This window comes from Mesocricetus auratus, unplaced genomic scaffold, assembly GCF_017639785.1.
Source record: "Mesocricetus auratus isolate SY011 unplaced genomic scaffold, BCM_Maur_2.0 Super-Scaffold_100691, whole genome shotgun sequence".
Lineage (NCBI taxonomy): Eukaryota > Metazoa > Chordata > Mammalia > Rodentia > Cricetidae > Mesocricetus > Mesocricetus auratus.
Window position 1 is genome coordinate 11,294,664 of NW_024429267.1, and position 16,543 is coordinate 11,311,206.

The 16,543-nt window shown below is 44.9% G+C and overlaps 1 protein-coding gene across 2 annotated transcripts in view; it reads right to left on the minus strand.

Annotated features, from left to right (window-relative positions):
* Positions 1 to 6,787: 6,787 nt before the first annotated feature.
* Positions 6,788 to 16,543, minus strand: part of LOC101829808 (myocardial zonula adherens protein) — an 88,321-nt gene continuing 78,565 nt past the window's right edge. The window contains exons 13-14 of one of the 2 annotated variants that reach the window (XM_040740315.1): positions 11,193 to 11,294; positions 6,788 to 7,674 (exon numbers count right to left, since the gene is read on the minus strand). In XM_040740315.1, coding sequence (XP_040596249.1) covers positions 11,240 to 11,294 — 55 coding nt within the window. In that variant the 3' untranslated portion in view covers positions 6,788 to 7,674; positions 11,193 to 11,239. The remainder of the gene's footprint in view (positions 7,675 to 11,192; positions 11,295 to 16,543) is intronic. The other variant, XM_005075460.4, reaches the window with a different exon arrangement.

Consider the following 16,543-nt stretch of genomic DNA (forward strand, 5'->3'; position numbering starts at 1 on the left):
CAGGACATGTGTCAACTTTTCTGAGAGGCTGTAATATCATGGAAACTTCTAGATTATCAGTACAATATCTATCTATACTTGTTACAGGAAAATTATCTTTGCCTCAAAAATCTCAGTTTTATAAAGCTTTTGTGTTTTAAGAACTATTATAGTAAGAGCTCAGCAGGTAAAGGTGCTAGCCACACAAACATAACAACATGAATTCAACCCCAGAACCATGTAAACGTTGAAGAAGACAACTTACACCACAAAGTTGTCTTCTCTTCCACATATATACCATGGCATGTATACCCATCAAAAATGATAATAAACTGTTTAATTTGTAAAGGAATCATTGCAAATGCCCAATTCTGTGATACACATCAAACAGTGTAGTCCCAGTGCTCCTACAGTGAGCTGAAAGGCAAGAATATTAGCGTTACCCAAAGCTTGCATGCCAGCTAGCCCAGACTAGCTTAGAACAGAGACAGGGAGACCCTGCTTCAACAATGTGGTTAGTGAAAACCAAAAGCTATCCTTTGACATCCACACTCATGCCATGGCACATATGTGTGCTCTCTCTCTCTCTCTCTCTCCCTCTCTCCCTCTCTCCATATGTCATATATATGTATATGTGTGTAGGGGTGCATGTGCGTGTGTTTGTACTTTTAAAAATGAATTCACAGTGGTTCTCAATGTGTAGGACTAGCCCTTCTCCAGGTTATTTTTTTGTTTGTTTGCTTGTTTTGTTTTTAAAACAGGGTTTTACTGTGTACCCCTGGCTGTCCTGGAATCACTCTGTAGACCAGACTGGCCTCAAACTCACAGAGATCCACCTTCCCAAGTGCTGGGATTAAAGGCATGCACAACCACTGCCAGGCCCTTCCAGATTATAAACTTTGTCAGGATTACAACTTTTTGGTATCATTTGTAGAAACTGAATTTTAATTCCTTTTCTACATTACCAAGCGCATTTATAAGCAGAATCTTGGGCTTTGGAGGGCAGCGCTGGTTTCTTGGTCTTATAATCCTACAACTAAATGCCCTGGTCAAATGTCCAGTCTCACCACTTCAAACAATCACTCTGCTAGCAACCAGCTCGATGACATATCGATACCAATTACAAAACTTGCTTCAGTACTACTCAGTAACAAAAGCTGTTTTTAAAACCTCAAAGAGGACTGGAGAGATGGCTCAGCAGTTAAGAGCACTAGCTGTGCTTCAAGAGGTCCTGAGTTCAATTCCCAGTAACCACATGGTGGCTCACAACCATCTGTACTGAGATCTGGCGCCCTCTTCTGGAATTCAGGTGTACATGCAGAATAGAACACTGATAAAAAAATAAACTTCAAAGGAAAGTAGTCTTTATGATTACTATGAAAACAGAATCTTTAATACCAAATCTAACACTTTAAACTTCATATTGACGATTTTGTAAAAAGGAAAACAAAACGTCAACTTGAGACAACCCCAATTTTCTTTTCCCCAGCTCTCTAAAAGTTTTAAAATAAATCTGTAGGTACCCTGAAGATCTTTTATTTTAGGGAGGGTTACAAAATGATCAGCTAAGTTGTTTTCAGTCTGAGTATGTTTTGTTTAGGAGGTGGCAAGTTAAGAGGAAAAGGGAGAATTAATATTTGCAAGATGTCATTAATCTCCAGAAAGAGCGCCCAGGACAGTCCACCCCCGCCCCTGCCCCAGCTCTCATTTCAGAATTAACCCAGTTTTCTGTTATTTGGCTCTGAAAAGTCTTAAATCTGTAACAGGAGACTGACTTCCTGTTCTCAAGAGTGTGCCTGCCAACAAAAACATTTACAAGAAAAGCCCCAGGGCCAAAAAATTGCCTACTAATTATTTCTCAGCACCCCCACCCCTAATTCAGGAAGGTGAATGCTATAAACGCTGTATCTTAAAACTCTGAAGTATGTGTTGAAAAATTAAGAGAAAGCCCACAAGAACTGTTTGCTGCTTGCTTATATTTTATTACATTCAAATTACATCAGTTTTATGGCCCTTGGGCACAGATGATGGTTTTTTTATGTAATATTTTATTCAGAATTCCACAAAGATTGTGCTACATAGTTATCAAAATACCCACTGGAAGTTGTATTCCCATTGCCTTCCCAAGTGAGGAAGCAGCAACCTCGACAGCCTGAAGCTGTCTTGAGCTCTTGCCAGATGGCAGAGTGTGCCCTAGCTGAACTGACAAGACTAGTTCTAGGCGTTCTTGGTAGTCCATCTGTCCAGTGTGAGCCCTGTCAGCATCCTAGCAACAGCCCCTTGGTAAGAATGCACAAACTGGGTATCAGTGTGACTATGTAGAGGACCTAGAATAGGGACAATTGTGAAAAGGACTAAGAGAGTAGATGCCACCTGATTTCATGGCCAATGACAAAGCTACCATCATCAGGTGCCAGTCCAGGCAACTGGGTCACAATAACAGGACCAAGAGCACAGAAATAAACTCTGGTCGCTGTAGCCAGTTGATGTTTAAGAATTGGGCACAGGAAAGGCAATGGCAAGTGAGTTGTGTTCTCAACAATTGTGCTAGAAAATCAGATACCTACATGCAAAAGAAGAGAGAGGGGCAGAGGAAAGGAGGAAGGGAGGGAAGGAGGGGGAGGGGGAGAAAGAGGCCGCAGGAAGGAAAGAAAAGAGAAAAACAAGTACTGCTTTGGATGCTTTGACACTTCACACCAGGTTTTAGCTAATTTTGCCTCATGAATCACCCCAAGACTTCAGCAATGTCTCTTCCTATCCCCTCGTTTCTGACCTCTCCTCTTTTCTTCTCTAACAGAATCCAATCTTTGGGATTCTCATCTTTGGTCTGAGGAAAAGAAGGCATGCTTTTTACCCACCTGCTTACCTGGCCACATCTCCTCTCACTAGGGGTTGGATGTGGCTTGTTCCCTGAAAGTTCACAACCAGGGTGGTGGTGTGGAGAGAGCTGGGGTACTTGGGAGAGGGAAGCCTCATGGAAGGTGGTCACATCATTGAGGATACCATCTGCAGAAGTGATGGACATATTCTTGTAGGACCCTTCAGTTGCTATGAGAGCAGATTGCTATGGAATGAGTGAGGGTCTCCTCAGAATGCCCCCAACTTCCTGTGGCATCTTGTATCTTCCACTCCCACATAACCCTACCATGTTACCATATGGCTATGATAGATTCCCACAAAGTGCTGCCTCACAGAACAGCAGGTCCTGGATCCCAGGGGATACTGGCTCATTCTGAGTCCCCTCGTGGTTCCCATCGGTTGCTGAGATCCTCTCTGGCCCTGAGAGAACACAACTCACAAGTTCCTGAGCTTAGCTATTCAAGGACATGATCTCTCAGGAAGTGTTCTTGCTGTCTTCTAGAAGCACAGGTCTGCCAAAGACAAGAGATTCTTCATGTACTCCATTTCTCATTGCTAATGTTGGCAGAGGGGTCAGGAAGTCACATCCTTATAGCATTGGTGAGTTTCAGTGCACACAAATTTCCACAGAACAAATTAGACCTTGTGCACTGAAAGATTTAAAGCTTGCATACTGTCAGGACTGGCAATTCTTCTTCGAGGAATTTAACCTGAGAAAACAATTAGGAGAATGTCCAAGGACGTGTGCAGAAGATGGATTGCTTAAAAACGAGTTAAGACAACCTTTGAAATTCCAGTGTGGCAGGATAGGTTAATTGAATCATGGTGTTTGAATGAAATAGAACCCAATTAATTATATATATTTTTAAAATGGTAGAGCTGGAGAGAGAGCTCAGCAGTTAAGAGCACTCACTGATCACTCATGAGGAGCTGAGTCCAGCACCCACATCAGGAAACTAATTCTAGCTCCAACAAACCTGATGCCCTCTTCTGGCCTTTGCCACACACACACACACACATACACACACACACACACACACATCTTCTTATAAAGATACAACGGTGCAAGGGTAGGGATGTGGCTCAGTTGACAGACAATTGCCTAGCGGGCACAAAGGCCCCTTCATCTCCCCCCCTCTACTGAATAACAGGGCATGGAGGTGCACATCTGTAATTCCAGCACTGAGAGGCAGAGGCAGGAGGATCAGAAGTTCAAGGTCATCTGTGGCTACACAAGAGTTTAAGGCCACTTTAGGATACATGGGATTTTGTCTCAGAAGAATGAAGAAGGAGGAGGAGGAGGAAGAGGAGAAGGAGGAGGAGGAAGAGGAGGAGGAGGAGAAGGAGGAGGAGGAGGAGGAGGAGAAGGAGGAGAAGGAGGAGGAGGAGGACAAGGAGGAGGAGGAGGACAAGGAGGAGGAGGAGGAGTAGGAGGAAGAGGAGGAAGAGGAAGAAGAGGAGGAGGAGAAGGAGGAGGAGGACAAGGAGGAGGAGGAGGACTAACTCAGCCTTTCTTCACATCAATCCCACCAGGAAGAAACTGCCTCTGTCCGGTTTCACAGGGGCTCTGGCAGGTCATGTGACCTGCATAGGCACACACAAGGGAGCACACTCAGGCAGCTGGATTCCAGAGCCTATATTTAAAAAAAAAAACGTGATTCTACTCCTCTATGGAAGGGTGTGTGCATTTTGAAAATGAAACAAATGTTATATATGCTTTGCATCTCTGAGAAAGCTAGGGAGGACTGAAATAAAAATATTAACTTGAAGCATCATAATGAAACTCACTCATTTTTTTTAAAGCCCTCATCTATATTGTTCTTTATTCTGATGAGGCAGACTTACTGTTATTAGAATCCTGCTCCCCCACTCTACACAATATACACGCTCCTGGTGGGAATATGGGCCCAGGCCTGCCACGGCATATGCAGAGGTTAGAGACAACTTTCTGAAGTGGGTTCTCTCCTTTCACCTTGTTTTCGAGGCAGGGTCTCTTTCTGCTTGCTGCGTACTCCAGACTGCGTGGCCTGAAAGCTTCCTGATGGCGATTCTCTCATCTCTCCATGCACATGCTGGAGTATAGATGCGAGTCACTAGGGATGGGACTCAGGACCTCAGGCTTACTTACACAACAAGTGCCTTTCACTTGGCCGAGCCATCTCAATGGGCCCCCCAGATGTGTTATCAGCCCAGGATCTAAAAGGCTTTTCTCAGTTTTTCAGTCTGTACAATGTAGTAACTCTCTGTAACAGTCTCCTGGAGAGTTAAGTCTTTAGAATTCACTACATGTTATCTGAAAAGCACAAAGGGCCTGGCAGTTTAAGGATCTCTTAAACATATCTGTCTGCCTGCTGCCTGCCTGCCTATCTTTCTCTTCCATGCTTGCTTTAAAAGAAGGACAGCCGGGCGGTGGTGGCGCATGCCTTTAATCCCAGCACTTGGGAGGCAGAGGCAGGCGGATCTCTATGAGTTCGAGGCCAGCCTGGTCTACAGAGTGAGTTCCAGGACAGCCTCAAAAACAATACAGAGAAACCCTGTCTCCAAAAACCAAAAAGAAAAAAAAAACTGGCTTTCTTTCACTTTGAAACCTCTTCCAGACTAGTTTCTCCAGGGACACTGACTTCTGAGGATGACCTGCTCCTCCCTGTGGGTCCAGCTTCCCCATCTGCTAGAGACACTCTTTGATTTCCATAAGGCAGGGTTCTTTGCTACCCGAGAGGACCACACAGGAGCCAACAGCGATTTAAAACAAACCTGGATGACAGCAGTAGTGAATTTCATTTCCACTTACATCAGCCTAGTGAGTTGCTGTGACTGTCCACTAACAGAGATGTCCTTCAGAGCTGTTATGACTCACCCAAGACCCTTTAGCCAGAAATTAAACACAAATTTGGCCACAAGAATGCACATTTTGGGTAATGTCTCAGGTTAAGTATTTTCTGTGCAACCATGAGGATCTGAGGTTGATCTCCTGGAATCCATGTAAAAAACAAAAGAACAAAACCAAAAAGCAAGCAAACAAACAAAACCAACTAGTCCTAGTGTCGAGCACTTGTAATTCCAGCACTGGGGTTGGGGGAGGGGTGAAGAGAGGATGCCTGAGGGTCTCTGGGAGCTAGTCTGGCCTACTAGGCATGGTCCAGGACAATGAGAGATTCTGACTCAGAAAACAAATAAGGCAGATAGCACCTAAGAAAAGATACTTGACATTGTTCTCTGGTTTGTGTGTATGTGCATGATACACATGTGCACTCATGTGTACATACATATACATGCACACACATACACACATGCATATACCTGTACATACACACGTGACACACACACATACATACAAACATGTACACGTTTGCACACTTACATGTGTACTCCAACACACACACTCGTTCCTTTTCACTGTACCCTGACTTGGGATGATTTAGTCAGTGGAACTAATTTCTTCACTTGCTTTTTCCAAACTGGATGAAGTAAGGCTGTAAAGAGAGGGGAGTTTCAAAATGTTATTCCTTTATTCTCTCTCTCTCTCTCTCTCTCTCTCTCTCTCTCTCTCTCTCTCTCTCTCTCTCTCTCTGTGTGTGTGTGTGTGTGTGTGAGATCCCCTGACACTGAAGTTGCAGGCAGCTATGAGCTGCCACGCGGGTGCTGGGAACAGAACCCAGGTCCTCTGCAAGAACAGCCAGCAGTTGCTCTTAAAAGCTGAGCAGAGGGTTATTTTCAAAAGGGAGATCTAATTCTTTGTGATCCTGAATGCATCTTACTCTTTTCAGAAGATGTGCTAACAAATGTATTTCAGGATTTGAGAAGAAATACAATCTTATGCCTCACCATTCTCCTGTGGATCCACTGATAAAAGACCATTGGTATCTGACCTTGATACCATTCCAGAGCCTGGTGTGCTAAGTGTCTATTCCTTCTACATAGCCATGGATGAAACAGAACAGAGACAACATTAGAACAAAATAAAAGGCATTTATTAAATATATGTGATGTGGGTTTTAATATCAAAGTAGAACGTGCGTGAATCGACTCCTCATCTGTTTAACAAAAATATAATTGTTACTTAAACATGAAATAACTGAATGCCACAACGTACAAAATTCTTTTTTAAGTTAAAGTGAGAAAGAATCACAGCTTGAATAAATATAGTGATCTCTCAGGTGGTCCAATCAAGGCATAAGGCACACATAAAAATGAGGAATCAGTGAATCAGAAGGCAACTACTCTGGTACACACAAGTCTCTAGGCACAGCTTCCACAGCCAGGCACACATCCTCCTGACCAGAGGAGAGAGCACTGCATGCTAGGAATCTTTCCCTCCAGGTTCAAGTTGTTCCAGGTGCCCATGCTACCTATGCACAGGCTTCTCCATGCGGGAGAAATACTGCTGCTAATACTTTGTGGGTAAACAAAACCTTTATGCTGTAACAAACATGCAATTTCTAATGAATGCCCCTTTCCTTCCAAACCAAAATCGAATAAGACAAAATAAACTGTGAAACCTGAATTTCAACATCCACATGGAAAACAAATGATGACTCTATATAGCAGGGTTGGGCAGGTGCCTGAGATAGGACCTCGTGTCCACATCCTTGCTTGTTCTCTCTGCCTCCACTTGCCTGAGACTCCCATTCTGGCTCACACCATGTCTACGAGGAAGCAATCATCACCCTCTCCAGACTCTTAAGCCACTAGGTTCCAGGACCTTTCAGCATCTGCAAGAAGCACGTGTCTCTGAGCACCTAAGTCAGCGTTTTCTTTGAGGCCAACTCCAGGACTCGCGTGTACGGGGTGTAATTCCTGGAAGGCATCGTGATTTCACGGGTCCTGCCTGTTGGGCTGAGAAATGAGAAAAGGAAGAAGAAGAAAATGAGAAAAAAGCCTCCATACGCTTCATGGAGTAAGAACTCAGCACTGAAAATAAAAACACAGTGATGAATAATGCAGTTGAGTATTTCACACAAACGCTACAAAATTGTTTTGCCATGGACTGAGTATTGTGTCCCTGCAAATTCAGAGCTGAAATCTTAACCCCAGAAGGATGACATCAGCAGGCCATGAGGGCAGAGCCCTCATGAGTAGGACAGTACCCTTGCAAAAGGTCTCAAGAGAGTTTCAAATGAGAACACAGGAGAGACACTGTGAACCAGAAAGCATATTCTAACCAGATACTGAGACTGTTGGTGGATTGGTCTTGGACTCCCTGGCCTCCAGCACAAGATTTAAATTTGCTTGTCCCTTAGCTTCTAGTTCGTTTTGATCAAATATGTAACTACATTTCCCAGCATCCTTTGCAACCTAGATGGACCGTGTTACTGGATGGGCAGAAATGAGTCATACCACTTGAGGTTTAATTGGTACATCCATATACAGCATCTTGCACGTGTGCCTTCTCTCTGTGTAACCTTGGGTGAGGAGTGAAGGGACACTAGCCCACTTAAGCATGTGGCTCTGGCAGGCCTTGCCCTTCTCCCCATTCCTCCTGCCTTACTTAAAACCATTAGATTGCATTCCTAAAGCTAGCCACCAAGATCTATTCCTTTATTTGGCTGCCTCCTCCTCCTGAGTAGTGCTGACTACCAAAGCCCAGCACTCGGAAGCCCCCTTTGGCTCACCTACTTAGCAAGCCCAATTAAAATTAAGCGCCTCATCCTAACACGGGGTTCCCCTTCTTACTTTTATAAACTGCCATTTACCTGTGTACCCCATCTGTCTCCTCTCTATCCAGAGGCAGTCCTTTGTCCCACAAGTACCCCACCCCCTTGTCCACTTCCCCTTCTCCCTGTCTCCTCTCTGCTTTACCACCACATCCTAGCCCATTCTAACACAGTCCTCCCCTTCTCCTCCTCTTAAAAATGACACTGCAAGGTCGTTTGCTGCTGTTTTTATGCCTGAGTCAGAAATCATCCACTTTAACTTTTCACCCCTGCTTAAGAAAGTGCCTCTCTGTGAAAGCCGGTGTTTACATGTGGTTTATACCTAACTTAGGGTCTGGGAGGAGACTCCCACTGTTTGGAAGTCCCCTTCAGGGAGGTTGGGTCCAAGGAAGTCATTAGTGGAAGGATCCTAGAATCTGGAGTGACTGCAGAGGGAGACTCATTTCAACCTGTGAAATGGAGATATGGAGGTGAGCCACCGAGGCTTGAAGGCATCACAGCTACATTCTTTACCCCCATATCACGATGACCAAACATACAGGAAGCATAACAGTTAACTTCCTTGCCACTAATTCCCCTTGCCCAGTTAGTTATTCACAAAGTGGTATGGGCTGTATCAGAAGTGTGAGGGCCAGGGGTGTCAGATCTTACACATTGCATGCCTCCCCTAGGAGACAGCGGTGTAATAATTTACTTCAAAATTAAGGCCTTCCATCTTGGAGGGAAGCTTATCAAGACAAAGGATGTTAGGACGGAGATGAAACAACAGGATGTTCTAAGAAGAGGTGAAACATTTCATCCTGCAGGGCATAGCTCCTTAGTCTTAAGAAGTAAACAGCTCCAAGGCTTCATTCAGGAAGTCCCTGAAACTGACCAGATCCAAGCCTTCCTCCAGCATATATAAGTGAAGAGTAAAGGCAGCTGAGAGACACAGTCAGTTGAGTTTCCTGTGAAAAGCAGAGACCAAACCCAAGAGTGGCGATGCATGCCTTTAATCTCAGCAGATCTCTGTGAGTTCAAGGCCAGTCTAGCAAGGTCCAGGTCAGTCAGTGCTATGTTTCAAAAATAATAAAAATAAAATAAAATGAAAAAAAGAAGGAAGAGGTAGTGGTAGAGGAGGAGGAGACCTGAAAAGACTCAAGCCAACTGAGCTACCTAGAAAGGACACTCGCCAACCCGTTGAGCTACCTGCAGGTTGTTACGTGTGCTCCAGCTTTCATGAGCTGTCACCCATGCTGGGGCGGGTTTCTGGTGATACAGCTGTCTTCTGCTCCTGTAAGTAACCCTGTTAAGACTCATTGTTCACTTAAGTGGGACTTGGACTACTTCATTTGATCTGTCATTTATCCCCTATCTAGCTAAGTAGATATTTAGTCACATCTCCCCAGGTACAGAGCCACACAAGAAATCCAATGTGCGTTTTCCATGCACCCCATTTCCCAGGCACACTGAAAATGACTGTTAGCCCAGCTCTGACACACCAGTGGCAGTGTCTCCTATCACACTAATTTGCATCTGTGTCCATTGCTAGGTCTGATTTCTCTGAGAGTGAAAACCATGTCTCACTCATCTTTGTGGCCTCAACAGGTCACAAAGGCTGAGTGCGGAGCTTTTAGTCCACACAGACATGAGGATGGAAGCCAGAGGGAGTTTGAGGAGGGAGCAGTCACAGTGTCACTGCCCAAGACAAGAATCTCTGGGGTGTGGCACTTCAAGAAGTCCCTGGTGACCTGGCTAGGCAGATTAGAGGAATAGCAGGGGCAGAAACCAGATGGCCTTGTGTGCCAACTCCTATGAAAATTCCATGCAACAGAAATGGTCTCCTGTGACAATATCCTAAAAGCTCATAAAACACAGAAATATTTATAAAGGTGAACCTTCTGGGTTTCAAAAACAGGCACTCATATCCCAACCTTTCAAAAATGCAAAGGGTGGGGGCATTTTATTAAGCCAATCACTAGGAAACAATAGGACTTAAAGAGCGTAAGTCACTTCAGTCTCAGAACTGAAATTTGCTTGTGTTCTTGAACACAGTTGGAATCCTGCTAACCTTTTATGAATCCACAGAGGAACAGGCTCCCTGGAGGCAGGGAGCACTGGCATAACCAAAAACCAAAGCTATGGCTACTTTATGTTTTGATTTCTACAACAGAAACATGAAAACACAAGCCTTTAAAGCACTTACTATGTGCAGGGCACTAATAGCCATGAAAATATCTGCCCCCAAATTGCACCTACTAAGATATAACTGAAGGGCTTGGAGAGATGGCTCAGCAGTTAAAAGCACTTGCTGCTCTTGCAGAAGGCTGGGGCTCAGTTCCCAGCATCTACATGGTAACTTACAACTAATTAACTCCAGTTCCAGGGGATCCGATGCTCTCTTCTGGCCTCCATGGTACCAAGCATGCATGTGGTGCACATACATACATGCAGGCAAATCACTCATACACATAAAATAAATGTATCCAAAAAATAAAAGTAATCCTAACTTAAAAAACGTAACTATGTTTACTGGAAACCATGTTTCAATTCATTAAGGTGCAGAAGAAAGAAAAGTCATTTCTTATTTTTATTTTTCTCTGTACTCAGAGTCCAGATGACCTTAAATAATTCTCAATGACTAATTAGTACGTATCATACTCTTCAAACTGAATTTATTCTTTAAAAACAAGAATTAGTGTTTAAAACTCTTGAACTCACAGCGAGTCACTTCTCGTGTTTTCATTCCATGATGAGATCCTTGCTCATTAGAAATAAATGGAACCCAAAGATGAGACAGAGGAGGAGCAGCAGGTCAGGAAACTAGAGATAAGGAGGGGAGATGGCTGTCAGGCAGGCTGGAGAGGACATCAGGAAGGAAAGCACAGCACAGGTAGGTAAGCCAGCTCTCTGGCACAGCAGCCATGGCCGAGATATGGCTGTACTATGGATCGCAGGAGGATGGTGGAAACGTCCACAGAGTATGAACCTGCAAGTGTTTGGGCTGGGTGCCCCGTGTTTGTTAGCTGTCTACTGCAAGCAAGCTTTCGGGGTGCTGCACCGGAAAATTCTCCCAGCCGAACAGCCACCATGAGTTTAGTTGTGCCTCAACACATGATTTCAAACCTGGGCTGGTTGACTGTTGGCCTTCCTTACAGGAGAGGGGGGCAGGAGGATCACAGGCCCTTCACCTGAGTACCCAACCATTTTTTTCCTAGTCAGCTGCATTCAATTTTTCCTTGATTGACAGCATCCTTGGGGTCTTGGGGTGGGGCTACAGAATACAGGTTTGGTGAAACTGGGAGGAAGTAGCCCCAGCTGTGTGGCACACATGCTGGACGATGACTTTCTAGTGCTGCTGCTTGGGGTCACCCATGCTCCTATCCATCACTCCTTCCCATCTCTGGAAGTAAGCCCAACAGATTCACTGCTTCCCCGGGGGACACTTTGGTGGAACAGAACTTTGGATTGTCATTGGGACCTTATAAAGAGGGGGGTTAGGTGATACCTAGTGCCCCATCCCCCAGCAGAGAAAATTCTTGAAACAGAACCGACGGCCAAATCTCCCCTTCTTCCTTTCTTTAATTTTGTTTTTTTTTTCTTTTAAAAACAGGTCTTACTAGGGAGTCTCACTACAATCCTCCTGCCTCGGCCTTCCCAGTGTCAAATTTTCCTTTTCAAGGTGAGGAAACAAAAATTAAAGAATTCAGAATTTTCTCAAAGCCACAAATCCAAGACACAGATCCAGGTCTAACACACAAGCAGGCATCTTAATCACTTTTAAGAATGGGCTTTGGAGAAAAGGCTGACACACTCAGTCTGGAAATGGTCTGTAGAGGATCAAACAGCTGGAGGATTCCAGAGGTTGTAAGAAATGAGGGCTCGTGTTCCAGAAAGACCCAGCCATAGGGAGGGAAGGCGACACTATGGACTGGAGCAGTCTTTGCAGACATGACTGAAACCAAGACAGAATCCCGACCGGAGGAGAATGAGACATAGAAACCGTGAAAGGAGATGGAGAACAGGCCAGAGAGGAGAGAGAGAGCTAGGGAAGGAACATCCTAGGAGAGTTCTAGCATTGTTCTGCCTAGGGAGGGCAGTTGAACACTAGGGAGGTGGTACAGCACAAGGATGCATTGAATGCCTGTTCCACGGGGCTGTTCTGAGCTTGTGTCAGGGAGACGGGACTAGGAAAAGGAACACAACCTTCCGCAGTACTCTGGATGACAAATGTGAGCGGCAAAGAACAGGCCAGGGCGCTCCTTCTAAGCCCCTACTACATGAGCAAACCACATTGTAACGCACTCAGCTGCCTAAGTCCCCACTTGGTGTAGACCTCGCTCATTCACCCCAAAAATGTTTATTGAGCATCAGCTAAATACTAGATTCTACTGTCTGAATGCTTGCTTTCCAAAGAGGTCCAGGAATCAAAAGCTTGGGCCCTATAGGGGCACTGCTAGAAGGTGACAGGACCCATAGGAGGGTGGTCTCCACCATGCACTGCCCCCAATAATGTGAGTCAACACAATATACATTTCTCTTTCTCTTTCTAATTTGCCTCACAACAGTAGCAATCAGGTTACTAAAACCCTAGGCCAGGGGAGGACCGCTGGATCCCCACTCACAGGCATTCACAATGCTGTACAGTGTGGAGGGGTGCTTTAGAAGGGGGGTTAGCGGCATCATGACTAACGAAGAGGTCATTACAGCTTTGCTTTTCAGCATGACAACATCCCAGAGGATTCCTAGTTGTGAGTAATACTCTAGGAGCAGCAGCAAGCACCCGGCACCTGCAGGTGTGATTAGAGAGTGAGAGAGTGAACCGGAGGGCTCCTGCTCCCCCGGGAGGACCTCCAGTGCCTGGAACACACAAGGATCACTCTCTTAACAAACCCAAATGTACTTATATAGGATACAGTGTTTTATGTCTAAAAATCAGAAGCAGTGGCTATTTAAAACATATTGTGTGTGTGTGTGTGTGTGTGTGTGTGTGTGTGGTGTGTCTGTGCCTGTGTCTGTGGTTCTGTCTGTGTCTGTCCACATGAGTACAGTAGCAGAGGCCAAATAAAGGCACTGGAGCCTTTGGAGCCCTTGGAGCTGGAGTTAGAGGTGGTTGTGAGTCACCCATCAAGGTTGTTAGGAACCAAACTCCAGTCCTTTACAAAAGCTATCTCTCTAGCCCCTTAATGGCTATTTTTTTAAGTTACCTGCTTTATACATATATTTAACCCAGTCCTCACAGAAGCAAACCGAGGATGAAGATGTCCAAGTTTCAGAAAGATTTAACCCAACCAACCCAAGACTGAGGTCAGCTAGTAGCTGGCAGGGCACGGCAGCCAGGTGCCCTAACCGTTCAGCCTGGCTACACCGCTGAGCTCTCTGCAGCAGGAGAATGAACAAAACACTTCTGTGTAATAACTAAATTCAATACTTCTGATGAGAAATATTGTGGAGGAGGAGTGTAGTGGTTTGAATGTAATTATCCCCATAAGCTCATGGAGCGGCACTGTTAGGAGATGTAGCTTTGTTGGAATGGTTGTGGCGTCACTGTGGAGGTGGACTTTGGGGTCTCCTATGCTCAAGATAACACCCCGTGTCTCAGTTCACTTCCTGTGGCCTGCATATCAAAGAGGTAGAACTCTCAGTTCCTTCTCTAGCACCACGTCTGCCTCCACTCCACCGTGTCCCTCCGTGATGATAATGGACTGAACCTCTGAACCGTAAGCTGCCCAATGAAATGCTTTTCCTTCATAAGAGTTGCTGTAGTCATGGTGTCTCTTCATAGCAATAGAAACCCTAACTAAGACTGTATAAAAAACTAAACAAAACAGCCTGAGCTGGGTGTGGTAGCACACGCCTACAGTCCCAGCACTTGGGAGGCAGAGACAGGAAGGTGAGGGGTTGAAGGTCTTCCTCAGCTACATAGTGAGCTCTAGACCATGGGATACAATATCACCTGTCTCAAAGAAACCAACATATTAATAAGTAGAAATTTCAAGTATAAGAAAGTATTCTGGAAGTATTTTACTTTTAGATGTAAGTTTGAAGTCTGAGTAAGAAAAGGACTTTTTGTCAGACTACATCTAACACAGCTTAGCAACCTTCTACTTTTTCTCCTTTCCTTCCTTGTGTGTGTCTGTACGTGTATGGGCATGTGGCTGCCAAGGAGCCATGGAGGTCAGAGGCTCCTTCTGCATATGGGTCCCAGGGATCAAACTCAGGCCCTCGGGTTTGATGGCATGAAATCAAACTCAGGTCCTCGGTTTGGTGGCAAGCTCTTTAACCAGTAAGTCATCTCACCAGCCCAGCAACCCTCAACTTACTGAGACATTTGTGGTTATAAATGGCTGTACCCAGCCTCAGAAGCCTAAGTAAGAAGACAGTCTCACTTAGAATCCAACACTCAGAACTAAGTGCTGGGTTAGGTTAGTTGGTGCTAAGGAGGTTGTGGGGAGGGAAGGTGTTGCCCAGCTGGTACCTCAATTATCCTCCTCCCCCACCATCCCCAAGGTCTCCTCAGAAGCTCCAGCAACAGGGCAAAGCCTTTCTAAAGAAGCCAAGTGGGAACCCTGCCTCAGGATAGCTCAGAAGCTCTCGTCTCCTCACCCCTGTGACCTGGGGGTGCTTTTCACATAGTAGGCACTTCATAAATATTTGAGAGGAAACGGGTGAAATATTGTTCTGCCCTTTCGGAAATGTGGTTATGTAGTTTTCATTTCCTCTGCTGACTGACCTAAGCAGTTAAACCGCAGCAATGGATCCTGAGGGAAACCCAAATGTTGCATTTATGGAAAAGCTGCCTTTCGATTCTGACATGCCTTCCAGGTTCACTGTGGCCATAAGTTAAGGGTCTGTCAGCACTTCCATTATGAAAACTGTTTTGTGGTTTCATAACGTAGCCATAAAAGTTTGCCTCCGGCTCTCCTTGGGTGTACAAATTGAAAAGCTTGTTTTAAGCCAAAATGTGGGAATCAGAAAACAAACAATTTATTGGTTTCAGACATGGTTTTGTGCCCGTCTTGGCCAAACAAGATTTATGATGTGGGGAATTAGAGTGATCTGAGACACTTGGTCTCTGAAAAGCCTGAGAAAGAGGGAAATGGCTAAATTACTCATATTTCAAAAACGGTCCCCAAACACAATCATTCATTCTTCTGGTTATATTTTCATCGAGTAAATTGTGTCACATGTTGGTGAGATGCCGAGTCTACTTTATGTACTCTTATCTTTTTAAACAAGCATTTTCTGTTAATTATATTAGGATTGGAAAACTGCCTTGTTTACCTGGAAATCGGGAAATTGGCAAACAAAGTTCGACATTGCTGCTAGTAAGTTCTTTGACAATGGCAAATGACTAGATTTAATCAGCAAGAACCCATTGGTCACAGATTTAAAAGTAGGGAAATGAGGTCTCACTTTACCACATTAGTGATGCTGGAGACTCGGTAAAGTGGTCTGCTGATTTTACAGACACAAGACCTCAGCAAAGAAAGAACTCCTAGATGCCAGGCTACAGGTGGTCAACAGGACCAGACCTGGGCATCCCACATCCCAGATGGGCAATCTGCTGCTCACTCTTTCCCACCAGATGTTACTATTATAGAGCTCAGGATCTGACATATTTTCTGGATCATTCTTTCCTAGCACAGCCTATACACGAGTCCTTTCTTACTCCCATGATACTAAGACTTCCTACTTCACGATTTTGATGACCTAAATCACAAGCCACGAGGCACTAATAGCCATGTTATATACATAGTCACATCCCCTTGGCTGAGCACAACTTGAGCGCCAGCCATGGCAAGTTTGTGTTGTTAGAGGTAGGACACTAAATCATAGGCTCAACTATGACTAAAGTAGGACATAGACCTCTCTGTGGGGAGCAACTGAACGGTGAACAGGTCAGCCCTCTAGTCTGGTAATGAAGCTGGGTGGCCAAAGGTAGAGTTAGAGTCTCTCTTAGTTACGGTTATCACTGCTGTGATGAAACACGTTGACCGAAGCCACTTGGGGAGGGAAGGGTTTATTTGGATTACACTTCCACATCACTGTTCATCATTAAAAGGTGTCAG